This window comes from Pseudophryne corroboree, chromosome 10, assembly GCF_028390025.1.
Source record: "Pseudophryne corroboree isolate aPseCor3 chromosome 10, aPseCor3.hap2, whole genome shotgun sequence".
NCBI lineage: Eukaryota > Metazoa > Chordata > Amphibia > Anura > Myobatrachidae > Pseudophryne > Pseudophryne corroboree.
The window spans coordinates 359,353,392-359,379,178 of record NC_086453.1 but is presented as its reverse complement, the minus strand read 5'-3'; the positions used below and the strand labels follow the sequence as shown (position 1 = coordinate 359,379,178).

Sequence of the window (25,787 nt, the reverse complement as noted above, 5' to 3'; positions counted from 1 at the left end):
AATGATTTGGGTAAGAGGATGTAGTTGGATTTGTGATGTATGTTGAAAAATTTGTCTTTCATTGCCGAGGCTTATCCTTGTTGCACTTTGATATATTCATTTATTTTGCCGATGTTATGTTGGTGTGGAGTGCCTGACGGATGGCCTATTGATGAGGACAAGAAAAAGGTGAATTTGGCAGTTGCGAAGTGGGTGTTGTCCCACGGTGGTGCAGTGGTTCGTCATGATAGGATCAGGTACCATTATTATTACCTTTTTTGGTCAGATGGTGTGCATTTGTCTAAGGAAGGTTTAGTGATTTTCTTGGAGGATCTCTTTTCGGTTTTTGATTCGGTAGGTTGGGGTATGGTGGCAGTGCAAACTCTCTGTAGGCAGAAACTTCGCTGTAGGCAGAAAAGAGTGGCAATTTTGGTGTGTTGGAGTTATTAGTGCAGTTTTAGTCAGTTCTGGTGTTTGGGTGTGCTCACCTTTGTTGACTGTTATATCTGTTGGACCACCCTTCAGGGGGCAACATCATCACCATCAGGATGGGTAGTCAGGATAGAAGGTCTGAGTGGATACTTATGTTTGACTGGTAGTTAGGTTGATTTTGGATATTGGATTAGATTAAGCAACTTGCTTTATTATTCTCTTGATTACATTTCTTCTATTTATTAGACTAATTAATAAATAGCTAACAATGTTCTGCCAAATATAAGTCTCTTTGTCATTAATTTAATAGTATAAGTCGTATTAATTGTCTTAATGGTATGCAGTGCGGTTCGGCCCTCAGCTGTTAGGAGGTTTATTAGTATTCTACTTTCACTGTACAAACTAAAAAAAAATTCAAACAAATTACTATGGCTCTAAATTTAAAAAAACCCACTATGACAGGCCCAATATCTGTATACAGTATGTGTTTGCACTTTAAATATATTAATGAAATTTTATAAATATTTTACAATATTTAAAAATAAATTGAAAAATTATTCGTATGATGATTTATTTTGCTTTATGAGATGATCACACTGTCACCTGCATTCCCATGACAGCTCCAGAGGCTGATAAACCATCATGTGATAACACTGATATCCTGGTTACTGATAAATATATATAACTGGATCCTAGTGAATATAAACATTATTCCTGAGCCAGTCATACATAAGAAGGAAGACGTGAGAGTCAGACAGCCTGTGACACAGTAATAAAAGATGGATTCCAGCGCCCATAAATTCTATCATGTACACGGCTTTGACTCTAGAGAATATCTGGAAACATATTTATCTAGCAAACCAAACATGGTCTTTGGAGATGATTCAATTAAATTTCCAATGGAATGTTTACACCGTGCATTCAATGAGGGTATGTATATTATACTGACAGTATGTATACTATACTGAACAATTTACCTTAGTGTGAGTGACTGCATGTACATGATTGTGTGTTAGGGAATTTAGACTGTATTCTCTAATGGAGCAGGGACTGATGTGCATGACAAATATACTCTCTGTACAGCGCTGTATAAAATGCTTGGACTATATAAATAAATTGTAATATTGATACTTTATGATGGATCTAAGATTAGATATTTCTATGCAGTTGTTAAAGTGAAGAATTATTTTTTTAATTTGCTAAAAGCAATGCCTATGACTCTTTTCTTTGATGACGGAACATGACTGTGTACAGTACATACTGATTGCCATTGAGTGTTAGGAATATGCATTACATCATTATATCTGTCCACTGACATGTCTATGTAACATACAGTACTGTACAGTAAAGTAGTTCTTACACTATAGTGTATTTCAATGGAGACCTCTCACATGTGCAATGGTGATTCTTGCACTATAGTATTTTATTTGACACCTCATCCATGCGCAACACTGATTTTAAAAGGCAAAATCTGGTGGATGATCACTATTATTACACTCGCCAGTAATGCCATACGCCAAATGCCAGAGACGGATAGATGAGCGAGGCTCCATCTGTATGCATTATATCATTACATCTGCCCACTTACATACTGTAGTTACAGTGTATTGAGTGAGGATTGAAGAACCCTGTGTAATCACACTGTCAGATGACAAGGACTAGAAGGGCAAATTGAGAACTTGACATGGCATCAGACAAGACCAACTGAAAAGTAGGTGGGGTTGATCAGGGCAAAAGTAGGATTTTTGTCACCCAGGACAAAGCAGCAATTTGGCACCCCCCCCCCCCACCTTTCTGACAAAATTAATATAATTCCTCCTCCCTGCCACACTTTATAAAGGACAAAGTGCACTGCAAAAAGAGGGGTCTTACAGTAGGGTGGGAGGATCCCTGTCTGCCATGACAATCCCAGGTCTTACTCCAGGGTCACAGTATCCCTGGCTGCACAGCACCAGACCCCAAGACATGATGCAGGATCTCCTCACCTATGTGTAGCCACCAGCCCATGTGCAAGCTACTGTAACTCACCAGCTGGTTCCCGTGTCAGATGTAATTTCTGGTTGCACCATCTGGGTCCCCCCTCAGAGCTCAAAGTTAAGGCAGTGGCAGAAACAGGGCCACCATGATGCTACCAGAGCAGGATGTGGGACTGTACCATCGCTAGGGAGTATGGAGTAGAAGATAGTTTATGTAAGAGAAGGAAAATCACATGAGGGTAGAGGGCCGTGCTCATGAGAGCTTACATTCTAAATGGGAGGGGCAGATAGACCAGGGTGACACAGATGGGGTAAACAGTGAGTGTGAGAAAGAAGGCCTAGGAGGAGAGTTTGCTGGGTTTGGTAAAGAAACGGGTGCAGGGTGTACAGTTTTACCCCCCTTAAGCTGCATGGTCCCCATAACAGAATGAAAAACAATGCTCAAAGTGCTTCCTACCTAGAGTAGAGCTGAGATGAGAATGGCTGGCAAAACATATGTTGGGCCCGGAAGATACAGGGGGTGTGGCCAAATCCTGGAGGTTTGGCCATGCACCTCTAAAAAAATGAATCAGGAACACTTTGATTACAGTATGGACAGGAGCATTCATCCTTCTCAATAGCTGGCCCAGGTAATGAGTTTTTAAAATTGTATTTGAAGTGCTACAATGCAGCAGCAACACTTTGTTTCCATGGCAAGTTCTGTTGTGCTTCACATACAGACTCATTTGCACACAGATATACGTGTTAGATATCATATTAATCAGCACACTCTCCTGGTACGGGCTAGGTGCATTGCACTGTCATAGACACTAGCAGAGGGAACTGGTAACTCACACACACGAGGCATCAGTGATATGTAAGTGTGCATGTTTCCTAAGAGTTTACATTATGGCACATTGGCCCTCATTCCGAGTTGTTCGCTCGGTAGCTGCTTTTAGCAGCATTGCACATGCTAGGCCACCACCCTCTGGGAATGTATCTTAGCTTAGCAGAATAGCGAACAAAATAAATAATTCTTTGCAGTTTCTGAGTAGCTCCAGACCTACTCACAGATTGCGATCACCTCAGTCCGTTTAGTTCCTGGTTTGACGTCACAAACACACCCTGCGTTCGGCCAGCCACTCCCCCGTTTCTCCAGACACTCCCGCGTTTTTCCCTGACATGCCTGCGTTGTTTAGCACACTCCCGGAAAACGCTCAGTTACCACCCAGAAACGCCCCTTTTCTGTCAATCATTCACCGATCAGCAGTGCTACTGAAAAGCGCAGCAGAATCCACAGCAAAACTGCTACGTTTTTAGTTAAATAACTAAGCGCAGGCGCCCTGCGTGCCTTGCGCATGCGCAATTAGCAACAAATCGCAGCATAGCGAAAATCAGCAACGAGCGAACAACTCGGAATGACCCCCATTATGACACTTCTGTGGTCTATAAATGTCTGTGTGTTTATGCTGGAAAGGTGGCTCCAGTTACTGGAAATGCTGATAAGAAGTACTTACATACCTCATACATTACAGTGAAGCAACAACAGGTGGGTGTGTTACTGTATGAGGAAGTGGATTACCTGTGTCTAGGGATGTGCGGGTTCTTTTGGATGACCAATAAAATAAATCTGAACTTGAAATAAATTTAGCAAAAAAAAAAAAAAAGAGTAAATCCGAAACCACACACCTCTACCTGTAATCGGACATTACAAAATGATGCATAGTAGAGTTCTGTAGATGCTGCATATTACAGTATATTACACTCTGTAATCACTGGGATCTTTCTCTCAGGTCACATTAAGGGAGACCTTTTGATTGACATCAGTGCTGGATCCTTCATTCATCTTCTATATACACCCAGTGGATATTTCAAACAGATCCTTGTGCTGAAGTGCTCTGAGCAATGTATTATGGAGCTGAACAAATGGATTAACACACGTACCGGAGCGTTTGATTGGTCTCACGTAATGGAATATATTAAATGTACAGAAGGAAACAGGTAAGAAAACATATTTTCCAAAACATTTATCAAGTGTAACCCCAGTGTCAGTACCAGTGGCGTGCATGGTGCTTTCTATAAATCTCTGCTGGTCATTAACACTACATTGAAGTGTATGCATGTGCTTATTGCATGAACTTTGAGTTCTCAATACAGCTGCTTGTCTACATCATCATATGGAGAGACATTGGGGGTAATTCCAAGTTTATTGCAGCAGGAATTTTGTTAGCAGTTGGGCAAAACCATGGGGGTCATTCCGAGTTGTTCGCTCGCAAGGCGATTTTAGCAGAGTTGCTCACGCTAAGCCGCCGCCTACTGGGAGTGAATCTTAGCATCTTAAAAATGCGAACGATGTATTCGCAATATTGCGATTACACACCTCGTAGCAGTTTCTGAGTAGCTTCAGACTTACTCGGCATCTGCGATCAGTTCAGTGCTTGTCGTTCCTGGTTTGACGTCACAAACACTCCCAGCGTTCGCCCAGACACTCCTCCGTTTCTCCGGCCACTCTTGCGTTTTTTCCGGAAACGGTAGCGTTTTTTCCCACACGCCCATAAAACGGCCTGTTTCCGCCCAGTTACATCCATTTCCTGTCAATCACATTACGATCGCCAGAACGATGAAAAAGCCGTGAGTAAAAATCCTAAGTGCATAGCAAATTTACTTGGCGCAGTCGCAGTGCGGACATTGCGCATGCGCATTAAGCGGAAAATCGCTGCGATGCGAAGATTTTTACAGAGCGAACAACTCGGAATGACCACCCATGTGCACTGCAGGGGGGGCAGATATAACATGTGCAGAGAGAGTTAGATTTGGGTGGGTTATTTTGTTTCTGTGCAGGGTAAATACTGGCTGCTTTATTTTTACACTGCAAATTAGATTGCAGATTGAACATACCACACCCAAATCTATCTCTCTCTGCACATGTTATATCTGCCTCCCCTGCAGTGCACATGGTTTTGCCCAACTGCTAACAAAATTCCTGCTGCGATCAACTTGGAATTACCCCCGTTGTCAGTGACTGCATGGCAGGGTGCTTTTAGCTATATCTGCTGGGTACTGACCCCTTATATGGAAGTTTATACATGTGCTTATTGCATGAATATTTAAGCTCTCAATACTAACCATTGGAAAAAGCATTAACACCATAGGAAAAGCTTTGGTGTGGTACAAAGTCTGCTCATTTATTTTTTGAGGCTAACTCCAGCTCTACTTTTTAATTGAAATCTCATTCGGTACTGCTACTAATATATTATCCTATTATAGGTAGTGATGTGCACCGGACATTTTTCGGGTTTTGTGTTTTGGTTTTGGATTTGGTTCTGCGGCCGTGTTTTGGATTCGGACGCGTTTTGGCAAAACCACCCTGAAAATTTTTTGTCGGATTTGGGTGTGTTTTGGATTCGGGTGTTTTTTTACAAAAACCCCTCAAAAACAGCTTAAATCATAGAATTTGGGGGTCATTTTGATCCCATTGTATTATTAACCTCAATAACCATAATTTCCACTCATTTTCAGTCTATTCTGAATACCTCACAATATTATTTTTAGTCCTAAAATTTGCACCGAGGTCGCTAGATGACTAAGCTAAGCGACACAAGTGGCCGACACAAACACCTGGCCCATCTAGGAGTGGCACTGCAGTGTCAGCCAGGATGGCACTTCAAAAAAATAGTCCCCAAACAGCACATGATGCAAAGAAAAAAAGAGGTGCACCAAGGTCGCTGGATGGCTAAGCTAAGCGACACAAGTGGCCGACACAAACACCTGGCCCATCTAGGAGTGGCACTGCAGTGTCAGGCAGGATGGCACTTCAAAAAAATAGTCCCCAAACAGCACATGATGCAAAGAAAAAAAAAGAGGTGCACCAAGGTCGCTGGATGGCTAAGCTAAGCAACACAAGTGGCCGACACAAACACCTGGCCCATCTAGGAGTGGCACTGCAGTGTCAGGCAGGATGGCACTTCAAAAAAATAGTCCCCAAACAGCACATGATGCAAAGAAAAATGAAAGAAAAAAGAGGTGCAAGATGGAATTGTCCTTGGGCCCTCCCACCCACCCTTATGTTGTATAAACAGGACATGCACACTTTAACGAACCCATCATTTTAGCAACAGGGTCTGCCACACAACTGTGACTGAAATGACTGGTTGGTTTGGGCCCCCACCAAAAAAGAAGCAATCAATCTCTCCTTGCACAAACTGGCTCTACAGAGGCAAGATGTCCACCTACTCCTCATCATCCGATTCCTCACCCCTTTCACTGTGTACATCCCCATCCTCACAGATTATTAATTCGTCCCCACTGGAATCCACCATCTCAGGTCCCTGTGTACTTTCTGGAGAATGTCTCCATGGAGGAATTGATTATAATTCATTTTTATGAACATCATCTTCTCCACATTTTCTGTAATTATCCTCGTACGCCGATTGCTGACAAGGTGCGCGGCTGCACTAAACACTCTTTCGGAGTACACACTGGAGGGTGGGCAATTTAGGTAAAATAAAGCCAGTTTCTCCAAGGGCCTCCAAATTGCCTCTTTTTCCTGCCAGTATACGTACGGACTGTCTGACGTGTCTACTTGGTTGCGGTCACTCATATAATCCTCCACCATTCTTTCAATGGTGAGAGAATCATATGCAGTGACAGTAGACGACATGTCAGTGATCGTTGGCAGGTCCTTCAGTCCGGACCAGATGTCAGCAGTCGCTCCAGACTGCCCTGCATCACCGCCAGCGGGTGGGCTCGGAATTCTTAGCCTTTTCCTCGCTCCCCCAGTTGCGGGAGAATGTGAAGGAGGAGCTGTTGACAGGTCACGTTCCGCTTGACTTGACAATTTTCTCACCAGCAGGTCTTTGAACCTCTGCAGACGTGTGTCTGCCGGAAAGAGAGAACCAACGTAGGTTTTAAATCTAGGATCGAGCACGGTGGCCAAAATGTAGTGCTCTGTTTTCAACAGATTGACCACCCGTGAATCCTGGTTAAGCGAATTAAGGGCTCTATCCACAAGTCCCACATGCCTAGCGGAATCGCTCTGTTTTAGCTCCTCCTTCAATGTCTCCAGCTTCTCCTGCAAAAGCCTGATGAGGGGAATGACCTGACTCAGGCTCGCAGTGTCACGTGTGGCAAGTTCAAAGGGTTGCAGAACCTTGCACAACGTTGAAATCATTCTCCACTGCGCTTGAGTCAGGTGCATTCCCCCTCCTTTGCCTATATCATAGGCAGATGTATAGGCTTGAATGGCCTTTTGCTGCTCCTCCATCCTCTGAAGCATATAGAGGGTTGAATTCCACCTCGTTACCACCTCTTGCTTCAGATGATGGCAGGGCAGGTTCAGGACTGTTTGCTGGTGCTCCAGTCTTCGGTGGCTGAATGCCGAAAGTGGCCCGCAATTCTTTGGGCCACCGACAGCATCTCTTGCACGCCCCTGTCGTTTTTTAAATAATTCTGCACCACCAAATTCAATGTATGTGCAAAACATGGGACGTGCTGGAATTTGCCCAAATGTAGTGCACGCACAATATTGCTGGCGTTGTCCGATGTCACAAATCCCCAGGAGAGTCCATTTGGGGTAAGCCATTCTGCGATGATGTTCCTCAGTTTCCGTAAGAGGTTGTCAGCTGTGTGCCTCTTCTGGAAAGCGGTGATACAAAGCGTAGCCTGCCTAGGAACGAGTTGGCATTTGCGAGATGCTGCTGCTGGTGCCGCCGCTGCTGTTCTTGCTGCGGGAGGCAATACATCTACCCAGTGGGCTGTCACAGTCATATAGTTCTGAGTCTGCCCTGCTCCACTTGTCCACATGTCCGTGGTTAAGTGGACATTGGGTACAACTGCATTTTTTAGGACACTGGTGACTCTTTTTCTGAGGTCTGTGTACATTTTCGGTATCGCTTGCCTAGAGAAATGGAACCTAGATGGTATTTGGTACCGGGGACACAGAACCTCAATCAAGTCTGTAGTTGCCTGTGAATTAATGGTGGATAACGGAAACACGTTTATCACCGCCCAGGCTGCCAAGGCCTGAGTTATCCGCTTTGCAGCAGGATGACTGCTGTGATATTTCATCTTCCTCGCAAAGGACTGTTGGACAGTCAATTGCTTACTGGAAGTAGTACAAGTGGTCTTCCGACTTCCCCTCTGGGATGACGATCGACTCCCAGCATCAACAACAGCAGCGCCAGCAGCAGGAGGCGTTACACTCAAGGATGCATCGGAGGAATCCCAGGCAGGAGAGGACTCGTCAGACTTGCCAGTGACATGGCCTGCAGGACTAATGGCTTTCCTGTGTAAGGAGGAAATTGACACTGAGGGAGTTGGTGGTGTGGTTTGCAGGAGCTTGGTTACAAGAGGAAGGGATTTAGTGGTCAGTGGACTACTTCCGCTGTCATCCAAAGTTTTTGAACTTGTCACTGACTTATGATGAATGCGCTGCAGGTGACGTATAAGGGAGGATGTTCCGAGGTGGTTAACGTCCTTACCCCTACTTATTACAGCTTGAAAAAGGCAACACACGGCTTGACACCTGGGCCAATATTTACTAAGAATTCGAGTTTGTCCGATTTGTGTTTTTTTTTCTAAGTCCCAATCCGGGAATTCACTAAGCACCAATCTCGGCAGTGTTTGGACTATTCGTAATGGTTTGATTTGCAAAGTTCCGAAATACGAATGAATAGACCATTGGTAAAACACGGCTGTTATTTCATACAATACGGGCATTCACTATTCATTCGTATTTGGGTGTTAGTTTCTGAGTGCTCAAGTGCGGGTCTGTTTTATTTCAAATCGTTAAAAAAAAGCAGCAAAAAAATAGACCTGCTTTTTCCAGTCGAGGATGGAAAACCATGCACGGATCAGTGAGATCTGTGCATGGTTATCTATGGGAAAGGGTCTGTTTAGTGTAAAAACTGAAAAAAAAAAATTGTGTGGGGTCCCCCCTCCTAAGCATAACCAGCCTCGGGCTCTTTGAGCCGGTCCTGGTTGAAAAAATATGGGGGGGAAAATGACAGGGGTTCCCCCATATTTCTTCAACCAGCACCGGGCTCTGCACCTGGTCCTGGTTCCAAAAATATGGGGGACAAAAAGCGTAGGGGTCCCCCGTATTTTTGAAACCAGCACCGGGCTCCACTAGCCAGGTACATAATGCCACAGCCGGGGGACACTTTTATAGTGGTCCCTGCGGCCCTGGCATTACATACCCAACTAGCCACCCCTGGTCGGGGTACCCTGGAGGAGAGGGAACCCCTTAAATCAAGGGGTCCTCCCCCTCCAGCCACCCAAGGGCCAGGGGTGAAGCCCGAGGCTGTCCCCCCATCCAAGGGTGGCGGATGGGGGGCAGATAGCCTTTTTAAAAAATGTGAATATTGTTTTTACTGGCAGTACTACAAGTCCCAGCAAGCCTCCCCCGCAAGCTGGTACTTGGAGAACCACAAGTACCAGCATGCGGTGGAAAACCGGGCACGCTGGTACCTGTAGTAGTAGTACTACTACTAAAAAAATACCCCCAAAAAAACAGGACACACACTCCGTGAAAGTATAAGTTTATTACATACATGCACACCTCCATACATACATACATACATACATACTTATCTATGTTCCCACGAGGCTCGGTCCTCTTCTCCATGTAGAATCCTCGGGGTACCTGTGAAAAAAATTATACTCACATAATCCAGTGTAGAATCAGACCTTTGTATAATCCACGTACTTGGCAAAATAATAAAACGGAAACCCGACCACGCACTGAAAGGGGTCCCATGTTTACTCATGGGACCCCTTTCCCCGACTACCAGGACCCTCTCTGACTCCTGTCAAAGAGGGTCCCTTCAGCCAATCAGGGAGCGCCACGTCGTGGCACTCTCCTGATTGGCTGTGTGCTCCTGTAGTGTCTGTCAGGCAGCACACGGCAGAGATACAATGTAGCAGCTATGCGCTCCATTGTATCCTAGGGTGGGAACTTTGCGGTCAGCGGTTTACCGAAAGTAACCTCACCGCTGACCGCAAAGGTCCCACCATTGGCTACAGTGGAGCGCATAGGCGCTACATTGTATCTGTGCCGTGTGCTGCCTCACAGACACTACAGGAGCACACAGCCAATCAGGAGAGTGCCACGACGTGCCGCTCCCTGATTGGCTGAAGGGACCCTCTTTGACAGGAGTCAGGGGGGGTCCTGGCAGTCGGAGAAAGGGGTCCCATGTGTAAACATGGAACCCCTTTCAGTGCGTGGTCGGGTTTCCGTTTTATTATTTTGCCAAGTACGTGGATTATACAAAGGTCTGATTCTACACTGGATTATGTGAGTATACTTTTTTTCACAGGTATCCCAAGGATTCTACATGGAGAAGAGGACCGAGCCTCGTGGGAACATAGGTAAGTATGTATGTATGGAGGTGTGCATGTATGTAATAAACTTATACTTTCACGGTGTGTGTGTCCTGTTTTTTGGGGGGTGTTTTTTTTGTAGTAGTACTACAGGTACCAGCGGGCCCGGTTTTCCACCACATGCTGGTACTTGTGGTTCTCCAAGTACCAGCTTGCGGGGGAGGCTTGCTGGGACTTGTAGTACTGCTACTAAAAACAATATTCACATTTTTACAAAAGGCTATCAGCCCCCCATCCGCCACCCTTGGATGGGGGGGACAGCCTCGGGCTTCACCCCAGGCCCTTGGGTGGCTGGAGGGGGGACCCCTTGATTTAAGGGGTTCCCACTCCTCCAGGGTACCCCGGCCAAGGGGTGACTAGTTGGGTATGTAATGCCAAGGCCGCAGGTACCAGTATAAAAGTGTCCCCCGGATGTTGCATTATGTACCTGGCTAATGGAGCCCGGTGCTGGTTTAAAAAATACGGGGGACCCCTACGCTTTTTGTCCCCTGTATTTTTGGAACCAGGACCAGGCGCAGAGCCCGGTGCTGGTTGATTAAATATGGGGAACCCCTGTCATTTTTTCCCCCATATTTTTTCAACCAGGACCGGCTCAAAGAGCCCGAGACTGGTTGTGCTTAGGAGGGGGGACCCCACGCAATTTTTTTCAGATTTTTTAAGACTTTAAACAACTTTTTAAGGTACACATGAAGACCTGCACGGATCTCACAGATCCGGCCGGTATTCCTTGTGTTTTGTCAGGCAGTGTTTTACTCATCACTACCGTAAAACACTGCCTGATATTACGAATCACATTGACATCGGAAAAACGATTGTGCAAAACTCGGCAGCTTAGTGAATGATCGTATCAGGATTCAAAAAGTTGCAGTAAAATGCACCCAATACCATTCGAGTTCAAACAACCTTCAAAATGGCAAAAAAACGAATCTTTGTAAATATACCTCCTGTTGTCCGCATTTGTGTTAAATTAATTACACACCGAAGAGTTGATTTTTTTTGTAATTTGACCAGGCATGTCAATGGCCATATTCGTCCCACGGACAACAGGTGTCTCCCCGGGTGCCTGACTTAAACCAACCACCTCACCATCAGAATCCTCCTTGTCAATTTCCTCCTCAGCGCCAGCAACACCCATATCCTCATCCTGGTGTACTTCAACAGTGACATCTACAATTTGACTATCAGGACTGGACTGCGGGTGCTCCTTCCAGCACTTGCAGGGGGTGTGCAAATAGTGGAAGGCGCCACCTCTTCCCGTCCAGTGTTGGGAATTGTCAGGCATCGCACCCGACACAATTGGACATTCCTTGGGGATTTGTGATTTAGAAGATCGCACAGTTCTTTGCTGTGCTTTTGCCAGCTTAAGTCTTTTCATTTTTCTAGCGAGAGGATGAGTGCTTCCATCCTCATGTGAAGCTGAACCACTAGCCATGAACATAGGCCAGGGCCTCAGCCGTTCCTTGCCACTCCGTGTCGTAAATGGCATATTGGCAAGTTTACGCTTCTCCTCAGACGTTTTTAATTTTGATTTTTGTATCATTTTACTGAACTTTTGTGTTTTGGATTTTACAAGCTCTCTACTATGACATTGGGCATCGGCCTTGGCAGACGACGTTGATGGCATTTCATTGTCTCGGCCATGACTAGTGGCAGCAGCTTCAGCACGAGGTTGGAAGTGGATCTTGATCTTTTCCTATTTTACCTTCCACATTTTTGTTCTCCATTTTTTAATGTGTGGAATTATATGCCAGTATCAATAGCAATGGCCTACTACTATATATACTGCGCACAACTGAAATACACCACAGGTATGGATAGATAGTATACTTGACGACACAGAGGTAGGTAGACTAGTGGCCTACTGTACCGTACTGCTATATATTATATACTGGTGGTCAGCAAACTGTGCAAAACTGAAATGCACCACAGGTATGGATGGATAGTATACTTGACGACACAGAGGTAGGTACAGCAGTGGCCTACTGTACCGTACTGCTATATATTATATACTGGTGGTCAGCAAACTGTGCAAAACTGAAATGTACCACATGTATGGATGGATAGTATACTTGACGACACAGAGGTAGGTAGAGCAGTGGCCTACTATACCGTACTGCTATATATTATATACTGGTGGTCAGCAAACTGTGCAAAACGGAAATGCACCAAAGGTATGGATGGATAGTATACTTGACGACACAGAGGTAGGTAGTAGAGATGTGCATCGGAAATTTTTCTGGTTTTGTGTTTTGGTTTTGGGTTCGGTTCCGTGGCCGTGTTTTGGGTTCGAACGCGTTTTGGCAAAACCTCACCAAATTTTTTTTGTCGGATTCGGGTGTGTTTTGGATTCGGGTGTTTTTTTCAAAAAACCCTAAAAAACAGCTTAAATCATAGAATTTGGGGGTCATTTTGATCCCAAAGTATTATTAACCTCAATAACCATAATTTCCACTCATTTTCAGTCTATTCTGAACACCTCACACCTCACAATATTATTTTTAGTCCTAAAATTTGCACCGAGGTCGCTGGATGACTAAGCTCAGCGACCCAGGTGGCCGACACAAACACCTGACCCATCTAGGAGTGGCACTGCAGTGTCACGCAGGATGGCCCTTCCAAAAAACACTCCCCAAACAGCACATGACGCAAAGAAAAAAAGAGGCGCAATGAGGTAGCTGTGTGACTAAGCTCAGCGACCCTAGTGGCCGACACAAACACCTGGCCCATCTAGGAGTGGCACTGCAGTGTCACGCAGGATGGCCCTTACAAAAAACACTCCCCAAACAGCACATGACGCAAAGAAAAAAAGAGGCGCAATGAGGTAGCTGTGTGAGTAAGCTAAGCGACCCTAGTGGCCGACACAAACACCTGGCCCATCTAGGAGTGGCACTGCAGTGTCACGCAGGATGGCCCTTCCAAAAAACACTCCCCAAACAGCACATGACGCAAAGAAAAAAAGAGGCGCAATGAGGTAGCTGTGTGAGTAAGCTAAGCGACCCTAGTGGCCGACACAAACACCTGGCCCATCTAGGAGTGGCACTGCAGTGTCAGGCCGGATGGCCCTTCCAAAAAATACTCCCCAAACAGCACATGACGCAAAGAAGAAAAAAAAGAGGCGCAATGAGGTAGCTGTGTGACTAAGATAAGCGAACCTAGTGGCCGACACAAACACCTGGCCCATCTAGGAGTGGCACTGCAGTGTCACGCAGGATGGCCCTTCCAAAAAACACTCCCCAAACAGCAAATGACGCAAAGAAAAAAAGAGGCGCAATGAGGTAGCTGTGTGAGTAAGCTAAGCGACCCTAGTGGCCGACACAAACACCTTGCCCATCTAGGAGTGGCACTGCAGTGTCAGGCCGGATGGCCCTTCCAAAAAATACTCCCCAAACAGCACATGACGCAAAGAAGAAAAAAATGAGGCGCAATGAGGTAGCTGTGTGACTAAGATAAGTGACCCTAGTGGCCGACACAAACACCTGGCCCATCTAGGAGTGGCACTGCAGTGTCACGCAGGATGGCCCTTCCAAAAAACACTCCCCAAACAGCACATGACGGAAAGAAAAATGAAGGAAAAAAGAGGTGCAAGATGGAATTGTCCTTGGGCCCTCCCACCCACCCTTATGTTGTATAAACAGGACATGCACACTTTAACCAACCCATCATTTCCGTGACAGGGTCTGCCACACGACTGTGACTGAAATGACGGGTTGGTTTGGACCCCCACCAAAAAAGAAGCAATTAATCTCTCCTTGCACAAACTGGCTCTACAGAGGCAAGATGTCCACCTCATCATCATCCTCCGATTCATCACATTGTACATCCCCCTCCTAACAGATTATCAATTCGTCCCCACTGGAATCCACCATCACAGCTCCCTGTGTACTTTGTGGAGGCAATTGCTGCTGGTGAATGTCTCCATGGAGGAATTGATTATAATTCATTTTAATGAACATCATCTTCTCCACATTTTCTGGAAGTAACCTCGTACGCCGATTGCTGACAAGGTGAGCGGCGGCACTAAACACTCTTTCGGAGTACACACTTGTGGGAGGGCAACTTAGGTAGAATAAAGCCAGTTTGTGCAAGGGCCTCCAAATTGCCTCTTTTTCCTGCCAGTATACGTACGGACTGTCTGACGTGCCTACTTGGATGCGGTCACTCATATAATCCTCCACCATTCTTTCAATGGTGAGAGAATCATATGCAGTGACAGTAGACGACATGTCCGTAATCGTTGTCAGGTCCTTCAGTCCGGACCAGATGTCAGCATCAGCAGTCGCTCCAGACTGCCCTGCATCACCGCCAGCGGGGGGGCTCGGAATTCTGAGCCTTTTCCTCGCACCCCCAGTTGCGGGAGAATGTGAAGGAGGAGATGTTGACAGGTCGCGTTCCGCTTGACTTTACAATTTTCTCACCAGCAGTTCTTTGAACCCCTGCAGACTTGTGTCTGCCGGAAAGAGAGATACAACGTAGGTTTTAAATCTAGGATCGAGCACGGTGGCCAACATGTAGTGCTCTGATTTCAACAGATTGACCACCCGTGAATCCTTGTTAAGCGAATTAAGGGCTCCATCCACAAGTCCCACATGCCTAGCGGAATCGCTCAGTGTTAGCTCCTCCTTCAATGTCTCCAGCTTCTTCTGCAAAAGCCTGATGAGGGGAATGACCTGAATCAGGCTGGCAGTGTCTGAACTGACTTCACGTGTGGCAAGTTCAAAAGGTTGCAGAACCTTGCACAACGTTGAAATCATTCTCCACTGCGCTTGAGACAGGTGCATTCCACCTCCTATATCGTGGTCAGTTGTATAGGCTTGAATGGCCTTTTGCTGCTCCTCCAACCTCTGAAGCATATAGAGGGTTGAATTCCACCTCGTTACCACTTCTTGCTTCAGATGATGGCAGGGCAGGTTCAGGCGTTTTTGGTGTTGCTCCAGTCTTCTGTACGTGGTGCCTGTACGCCGAAAGTGTCCTGCAATTCTTCTGGCCACCGACAGCATCTCTTGCACGCCCCTCTCGTTTTTTAAATAATTCTGCACCACCAAATTCAAGGTATGTGCAAAACATGGGACGTGCTGGAATTTGCCCATATTTAATGCACACACAATATTGCTGGCGTTGTCCGATGCCACAAATCCACAGGAGAGTCCAATTGGGGTAAGCCATTCTGCGATGATCTTCCTCAGTTGCCGTAAGAGGTTTTCAGCTGTGTGCGTATTCTGTAAAGCGGTGATACAAAGCGTAGCCTGCCTAGGAAAGAGTTGGCATTTGCGAGATGCTGCTACTGGTGCCGCCGCTGCTGTTCTTGCGGCGGGAGTCAATACATCTACCCAGTGGGCTGTCACAGTCATATAGTCCTCAGTCTGCCCTGCTCCACTTGTCCACATGTCCGTGGTTAAGTGGACATTGGGTACAACTGCATTTTTTAGGACACTGGTGAGTCTTTTTCTGAGGTCTGTGTACATTTTCGGTATCGCCTGCCTAGAGAAATGGAACCTAGATGGTATTTGTTACGGGGACACAGTACCTCAATCAAGTCTATAGTCTATAGTTGGCTCTGCAGTAATGATGGATACGTTTCTCACCGCCCAGGATGCCAAGGCCTCAGTTATCCGCTTTGCAGCAGGATGACTGCTGTGATATTTAATCTTCCTCGCAAAGGACTGTTGGACAGTCAATTGCTTGGTGGAAGTAGTAAAAGTGGTCTTACGAATTCCCCTCTGGGATGACCATCGACTCCCAGCAGCAACAACAGCAGCGCCAGCAGCAGTAGGTGTTACACTCAAGGATGCATCGGAGGAATCCCAGGCAGGAGAGGACCGTCAGAATTGCCAGTGACATGGCCTGCAGGACTATTGGCATTCCTGGGGAAGGAGGAAATTGACACTGAGGGAGTTGGTGGGGTGGTTTGCGTGAGCTTGGTTACAAGAGGAAGGGATTTACTGGTCAGTGGACTGCTTCCGCTGTCGCCCAAAGTTTTTGAACTTGTCACTGACTTATGATGAATGCGCTGCAGGTGACGTATAAGGGAGGATGTTCCGAGGTGGTTAACGTCCTTACCCCTACTTATTACAGCTTGACAAAGGCAACACACGGCTTGACACCTGTTGTCCGCATTTCTGTTGAAATACTTCCACACCGAAGAGCTGATTTTTTTGGTATTTTCACCAGGCATGTCAATGGCCATATTCCTCCCACGGACAACAGGTGTCTCCCCGGGTGCCTGACTTAAACAAACCACCTCACCATCAGAATCCTCCCTGTCAATTTCCTCCCCAGCGCCAGCAACACCCATATCCTCCTCATCCTGGTGTACTGCAACACTGACATCTTCAATCTGACTATCAGGAACTGGACTGCGGGTGCTCCTGCCAGCACTTGCAGGGGGCGTGCAAATGGTGGAAGGTGCATGCTCTTCACGTCCAGTGTTGGGAAGGTCAGGCATCGCAACCGACACAATTGGACTCTCCTTGTGGATTTGTGATTTCGAAGAACGCACAGTTCTTTGCTGTGCTTTTGCCAGCTTAAGTCTTTTCATTTTTCTAGCGAGAGGCTGAGTGCTTCCATCCTCATGTGAAGCTGAACCACTAGCCATGAACATAGGCCAGGGCCTCAGCCGTTCCTTGCCACTCCGTGTGGTAAATGGCATATTGGCAAGTTTACGCTTCTCCTCCGACGATTTTATTTTAGATTTTTGAGTCCTTTTTTTACTGATATTTTGTGTTTTGGATTTTACATGCTCTGTACTATGACATTGGGCATCGGCCTTGGCAGACGACGTTGATGGAATTTCATTGTCTCGGCCATGACTAGTGGCAGCAGCTTCAGCACGAGGTGGAAGTGGATCTTGATCTTTCCCTATTTTTGGAACCTCAACATTTTTGTTCTCCATATTTTAATAGGCACAACTAAAAGGCACCTCAGGTAAACAATGGGAATGGATGGATACTAGTATACTTATGGATGACGAGTGACTGACGGCACAGAGGTAGCTACAGCCGTGGACTACCGTACTGCATCTGCTAGTATAGAGATGATAATGATATAAAAAATATATATATATATCACTACTGTAGGTATATATAATATAATGACGGACCTGCTGGACACTGTCAGCAGACGCCTAAACTACTAGTATGAAGAAGATAGAAAAAAAAACCCCACCACAGGTAGGTATACAATTATGGACGAGCACTGACGACACAGAGGTAGCTACAGCCGTGGACTACCGTACTGCGTCTGCTAGTATAGAGATGATAATGATATAAAAAATATATATATATATCACTACTGCAGGTATATATAATATAATGACGGACCTGCTGGACACTGTCAGCAGACTCCTAAACTACTAGTATGAAGAAGATAGAAAAAAAAAACCCACCACAGGTAGGTATACAATTATGGACGAGCACTGACGACACAGAGGTAGCTACAGCCGTGGACTACCGTACTGCGTCTGCTAGTATAGAGATGATAATGATATAAAAAATATATATATATATCACTACTGCAGGTATATATAATATAATGACGGACCTGCTGGACACTGTCAGCAGACTCCTAAACTACTAGTATGAAGAAGATAGAAATAAAAAACCCACCACAGGTAGGTATACAATTATGGACGAGCACTGACGACACAGAGGTAGCTACAGCCGTGGACTACCGTACTGCGTCTGCTAGTATAGAGATGATAATGATATAAAAAATATATATAAATCACTACTGCAGGTATATATAATATAATGACGGACCTGCTGGACACTGTCAGCAGACTCCTAAACTACTAGTATGAAGAAGATAGAAAAAAAAACCCCACCACAGGTAGGTATACAATTATGGACGAGCACTGACGACACAGAGGTAGCTACAGCCGTGGACTACCGTACTGCGTCTGCTAGTATAGAGATGATAATGATATAAAAAATACATATATATCACTACTGCAGGTATATATAATATAATGGCGGACCTGCTGGACACTGTCAGCAGACTCCTAAACTACTAGTATGAAGAAGATAGAAAAAAAAAACCCACCATAGGTAGGTATACAATTATGGACGAGCACTGACGACACAGAGGTAGCTACAGCCGTGGACTACCGTACTGCGTCTGCTAGTATAGAGATGATAATGATATAAAAAATATATATATATCACTACTGCAGGTATATATAATATAATGACGGACCTGCTGGACACTGTCAGCAGACTCCTAAACTACTAGTATGAAGAAGATAGAAAAAAAAACCCACAACAGGTAGGTATACAATTATGGACGAGCACTGATGACACAGAGGTAGCCACAGCCGTGGACTACCGTACTGCGTCTGCTAGTATAGAGATGATAATGATATAAAAAATATATATATATCACTACTGCAGGTATATATAATATAATGACGGACCTGCTGGACACTGTCAGCAGACTCCTAAACTACTAGTATGAAGTAGATAGAAAAAAAAAACCCACCACAGGTAGGTATACAATTATGGACGAGCACTGACGGCACAGAGGTAGCCACAGCCGTGGACTACCGTACTGCGACTGCTAATATAGAGATGATAATGATATAAAAAATATATATATATCACTACTGCAGGTATATATAATATAATGACGGACCTGCTGGACACTGTTTGCAGACTCCTAAACTACTAGTATGAAGAAGATAGAAAAAAAAAACCCACCACAGGTAGGTATACAATTATGGACGAGCACTGACGACACAGAGGTAGCTACAGCCGTGGACTACCGTACTGCGTCTGCTAATATAGAGATGATAATTATATAAAAAATATATATATATATCACTACTGCAGGTATATATAATATAATGACGGACCTGCTGGACACTGTCAGCAGACTCCTAAACTACTAGTATGAAGAAGATAGAAAAAAAAACCCACCACAGTTAGGTATACAATTATGGACGAGCACTGATGACACAGAGGTAGCTACAGCCGTGGACTACCGTACTGCGTCTGCTAGTATAGAGATGATAATGATATAAAAAAAATATATATATCACTACTGCAGGTATATATAATATAATGACGGACCTGCTGGACACTGTCAGCAGACTCCTAAACTACTAGTATGAAGAAGATAGAAAAAAAAACCCCACCACAGGTAGGTATACAATTATGGACGAGCACTGACGACACAGAGGTAGCTACAGCCGTGGACTACCGTACTGCGTCTGCTAGTATAGAGATGATAATTATATAAAAAATATATATATATCACTACTGCAGGTATATATAATATAATGACGGACCTGCTGGACACTGTCAGCAGACCCCTAAACTACTAGTATGAAGAAGATAGAAAAAAAAAACCCACCACAGGTAGGTATACAATTATGGACGAGCACTGACGACACAGAGGTAGCTACAGCCGTGGACTACCGTACTGCGTCTGCTAGTATAGAGATGATAATGATATAAAAAATATATATATATCACTACTGCAGGTATATATAATATAATGACGGACCTGCTGGACACTGTCAGCAGACTCCTAAACTACTAGTATGAAGAAGATAGAAAAAAAAACCCCACCACAGGTAGGTATACAATTATGGACGAGCACTGACGACACAGAGGTAGCTACAGCCGTGGACTACCGTACTGCGTCTGCTAGTATAGAGATGATAATGATATAAAAAATATATATATATCACTACTGCAGGTATATATAATATAATGACGGACCTGCTGGACACTGTCAGCAGACTCCTAAACTACTAGTATGAAGAAGATAGAAAAAAAAAAAACCACCACAGGTAGGTATACAATTATGGACGAGCACTGACGCCACAGAGGTAGCCACAGCCGTGGACTACCATACTGCGTCTGCTAGTATAGAGATGATAATGATATAAAAAATATATATATATCACTACTGCAGGTATATATAATATAATGACGGACCTGCTGGACACTGTCAGCAGACTCCTAAACTACTAGTATGAAGAAGATAGAAAAAAAAACCCCACCACAGGTAGGTATACAATTATGGACGAGCACTGATGACACAGAGGTAGCCACAGCCGTGGACTACCGTACTGCGTCTGCTAGAATAGAGATGATAATGATATAAAAAATATATATATATATCACTACTGCAGGTATATATAATATAATGACGGACCTGCTGGACACTGTCAGCAGACTCCTAAACTACTAGTATGAAGAAGATAGAAAAAAAAAACCCACCACAGGTAGGTTTACAATTATGGACGAGCACTGACGACACAGAGGTAGCTACAGCCGTGGACTACCGTACTGCGTCTGCTAGTATAGAGATGATAATGATATAAAAAATATATATATATCACTACTGCAGGTATATATAATATAATGACGGACCTGCTGGACACTGTCAGCAGACTCCTAAACTACTAGTATGAAGAAGATAGAAAAAAAAAACCCCACCACAGGTAGGTATACAATTATGGACGAGCACTGACGACACAGAGGTAGCTACAGCCGTGGACTACCGTACTGCGTCTGCTAGTATAGAGATGATAATGATATAAAAATATATATATATATCACTACTGCAGGTATATATAATATAATGACGGACCTGCTGGACACTGTCAACAGACTCCTAAACTACTAGTATGAAGAAGATAGAAAAAAAAACCCCACCACAGGTAGGTATACAATTATGGACGAGCACTGACGACACAGAGGTAGCTACAGCCGTGGACTACCGTACTGCGTCTGCTAGTATAGAGATGATAATGATATAAAAATATATATATATCACTACTGCAGGTATATATAATATAATGACGGACATGCTGGACACTGTCAGCAGACTCCTAAACTACTAGTATGAAGAAGATAGAAAAAAAAAACCCACCACAGGTAGGTATACAATTATGGACGAGCACTGACGACACAGAGGTAGCTACAGCCGTGGACTACCGTACTGCGTCTGCTAGTATAGAGATGATAATGATATAAAAAATATATATATATCACTACTGCAGGTATATATAATATAATGACGGACCTGCTGGACACTGTCAGCAGACTCCTAAACTACTAGTATGAAGAAGATAGGAAAAAAATACCCACCACAGGTAGGTATACAATTATGGACGAGCACTGATGACACAGAGGTAGCCACAGCCGTGGACTACCATACTGCGTCTGCTAGTATAGAGATGATAATGATAATAAAAATATATATATATCACTACTGCAGGTATATATAATATAATGACGGACCTGCTGGACACTGTCAGCAGACTCCTAAACTACTAGTATGAAGAAGATAGAAAAAAAAAACCACCACAGGTAGGTATACAATTATGGACGAGCACTGACGACACAGAGGTAGCTACAGCCGTGGACTACCGTACTGCGTCTGCTAGTATAGAGATGATAATGATATAAAAAATATATATATATCACTACTACAGGTATATAAAATATAATGACGGACCTGCTGGACACTGTCAGCAGACTCCTAAACTACTAGTATGAAGAAGATAGAAAAAAAAAACCCACCACAGGTAGGTATACAATTATGGACGAGCACTGATGACACAGAGGTAGCCACAGCCGTGGACTACCGTACTGCGTCTGCTAGTATAGAGATGATAATGATATAAAAAATATATATATATCACTACTGCAGGTATATATAATATAATGACGGACCTGCTGGACACTGTCAGCAGACTCCTAAACTACTAGTATGAAGAAGATAGAAAAAAAAACCCCACCACAGGTAGGTATACAATTATGGACGAGCACTGACGACACAGAGGTAGCCACAGCCGTGGACTACCGTACTGCGTCTGCTAATATAGAGATGATAAAGATGATAGAGATGAACAAAAAAAATATAACACTACTGCAGGTAAATATTTATATAATATAATGAATGACGGACCTGCTGGACACTGTCAGCAGAATGCGTTTATAGAATAAAAAAAAAACACCACAGGAGTTTCAGGCAGACAATATACTGGTGGTCACTGGTCAGTCACACTGGCAGCAAAAGTGTGCACTGTACTCCTGCTATAACTGCACCCCAGTCTCCCCCACAATTCAGCTGTGTGAGCAGTGAGCACTCAGCATAGTCAGATATACATAGATGATATTATCATGCAGCACACTGAGGCTGAGCACAGATATGGTATGTGACTGTGTATCGTTTTTTTTCAGGCAGAGAACGGATTATTAGAGATGTGCACTTGAAATTTTTCGGTTTTGTGTTTTGGTTTTGGGTTCGGTTCCGCGGCCGTGTTTTGGGTTCGACCGCGTTTTGGCAAAACCTCACCGAATTTTTTTTGTCGGATTCGGGTGTGTTTTGGATTCGGGTGTTTTTTTCAAAAAACACTAAAAAACAGCTTAAATCATAGAATTTGGGGGTCATTTTGATCCCAAAGTATTATTAACCTCAAAAACCATAATTTCCACTCATTTTCAGTCTATTCTGAACACCTCACACCTCACAATATTATTTTTAGTCCTAAAATTTGCACCGAGGTCGGTGGATGACTAAGCTAAGCGACCCTAGTGGCCGACACAAACACCTGGCCCATCTAGGAGTGGCACTGCAGTGTCACGCAGGATGGCCCTTCCAAAAAACACTCCCCAAACAGCACATGACGCAAAGAAAAAAAGAGGCGCAATGAGGTAGCTGTGTGAGTAAGCTAAGCGACCCTAGTGGCCAACACAAACACCTGGCCCATCTAGGAGTGGCACTGCAGTGTCACGCAGGATGGCCCTTCCAAAAAACACTCCCCAAACAGCACATGACGCAAAGAAAAAAAGAGGCGCAATGAGGTAGCTTCCTTGCCACTCCGTGTGGTAAATGGCATATTGGCAAGTTTACGCTTCTCCTCCGACAATTTTATTTTAGATTTTTGAGTCCTTTTTTTACTGATATTTGGTGTTTTGGATTTTACATGCTCTGTACTATGACATTGGGCATCGGCCTTGGCAGACGACGTTGCTGGCATTTCATCGTCTCGGCCATGACTAGTGGCAGCAGCTTCAGCACGAGGTGGAAGTAGATCTTGATCTTTCCCTATTTTTGGAACCTCAACATTTTTGTTCTCCATATTTTAATAGGCGCAACTAAAAGGCACCTCAGGTAAACAATGGAGATGGATGGATACTAGTATACTTATGGATGACGAGCGACTGCCGACACAGAGGTAGCTACAGCCGTGGACTACCGTACTGTGTCTGCTGCTAATATAGACTGGATGATAATGAGATAAAATTAAAATATATATATATATCACACTAGTACTGCCGCCGGACAGGTATATATTATGTAATGACGGACCTGCTGGACACTGTCTGTCAGACTCAGCACTGCAGACTCCTAAAGTAAGCTACTAGTATCAAGAAGATAGAAAAAAAAAAAACACGGGTAGGTGGTATACAATTATGGATGGACGAGCGACTGCCGACACAGAGGTAGCTACAGCCGTGGACTACCGTACTGTGTCTGCTGCTAATATAGACTGGATGATAATGAGATAAAATTAAAATATATATATATATATCACACTAGTACTGCAGCCGGACAGGTATATATTATGTAATGACGGACCTGCTGGACACTGTCTGTCAGACTCAGCACTGCAGACTCCTAAAGTAAGCTACTAGTATCAAGAAGATAGAAAAAAAAAAAACCACGGGTAGGTGGTATACAATTATGGATGGACGAGCGACTGCCGACACAGAGGTAGCTACAGCCGTGGACTACCGTACTGTGTCTGCTGCTAATATAGACTGGATGATAATGAGATAAAATTAAAATATATATATATATCACACTAGTACTGCAGCCGGACAGGTATATATTATGTAATGACGGACCTGCTGGACACTGTCTGTCAGCACTGCAGACTCCTAAAGTAAGCTACTAGTATCAAGAAGATAGGGAAAAAAAAAACCACGGGTAGGTGGTATACAATTATGGATGGACGAGCGACTGCCGACATAGAGGTAGCTACAGCCGTGGACTACCGTACTGTGTCTGCTGCTAATATAGACTGGATGATAATGAGATAAAATTAAAATATATATATATATATATCACACTAGTACTGCAGCCGGACAGGTATATATTATGTAATGACGGACCTGCTGGACACTGTCTGTCAAACTCAGCACTGCAGACTCCTAAAGTAAGCTACTAGTATCAAGAAGATAGAAAAAAAAAAACCACGGGTAGGTGGTATACAATTATGGATGGACGAGCGACTGCCGACACAGAGGTAGCTACAGCCGTGGACTACCGTACTGTGTCTGCTGCTAATATAGACTGGATGATAATGAGATAAAACTAAAATATATATATATATCACACTAGTACTGCAGCCGGACAGGTATATATTATGTAATGACGGACCTGCTGGACACTGTCTGCAGAATGCGTTTATAAAAACACCACACGACGAGTGTTTAACTTTTTCAGGCAGACAATCACAATATACTGGTGGTCAGCAGACAATCACAATACTGGTGGTCAGTGGTCACTGGTCAGTCACACTGGCAGTGGCACTCTGGCAGCAAAAGTGTGCACTGTACTTAAAATATGTACTCCTGCTATAACTGCTCCCCAGTCTCCCCCACAATTAAGCTGTGTGAGCAGTGAGCACTCAGCACAGTCAGATAATGATATACAGTATTACATATGATGCAGCACACTGGGCTGAGCACAGATATGGTATGTGACTGTGTCACACTGTGTATCGTTTTTTTTCAGGCAGAGAACGGATTAATTAAACTGGTGGTCACTGGTCACACTATCAGCAGCAAGTAGTACTCCTCCTAATAATATGCTCCCCAAAATTTGTGTCTCTCTCTAGTACTCTAGTCTAAACGGAGAGGATGCCAGCCACGTCCTCTCCCTATCAATCTCAATGCACGTGTGAAAATGGCGGCGACGCGCGGCTCCTTATATAGAATCCGAGTCTCGCGATAGATTACGAGCCTCGCGAGAATCCGACAGCGGGATGATGACGTTCGGGCGCGCTCGGGTTAACCGAGCAAG

The 25,787-nt window shown here is 44.4% G+C and overlaps 1 protein-coding gene across 1 annotated transcript in view; it reads left to right on the top strand.

The window, feature by feature from the left end:
• Window positions 1-1,190: 1,190 nt before the first annotated feature.
• Window positions 1,191-25,787, top strand: part of LOC134965650 (nicotinamide N-methyltransferase-like) — a 73,753-nt gene continuing 49,156 nt past the window's right edge. The window contains exons 1-2 of the mRNA XM_063941983.1: window positions 1,191-1,341; window positions 4,160-4,367. Coding sequence (XP_063798053.1) covers window positions 1,191-1,341; window positions 4,160-4,367 — 359 coding nt within the window. The remainder of the gene's footprint in view (window positions 1,342-4,159; window positions 4,368-25,787) is intronic.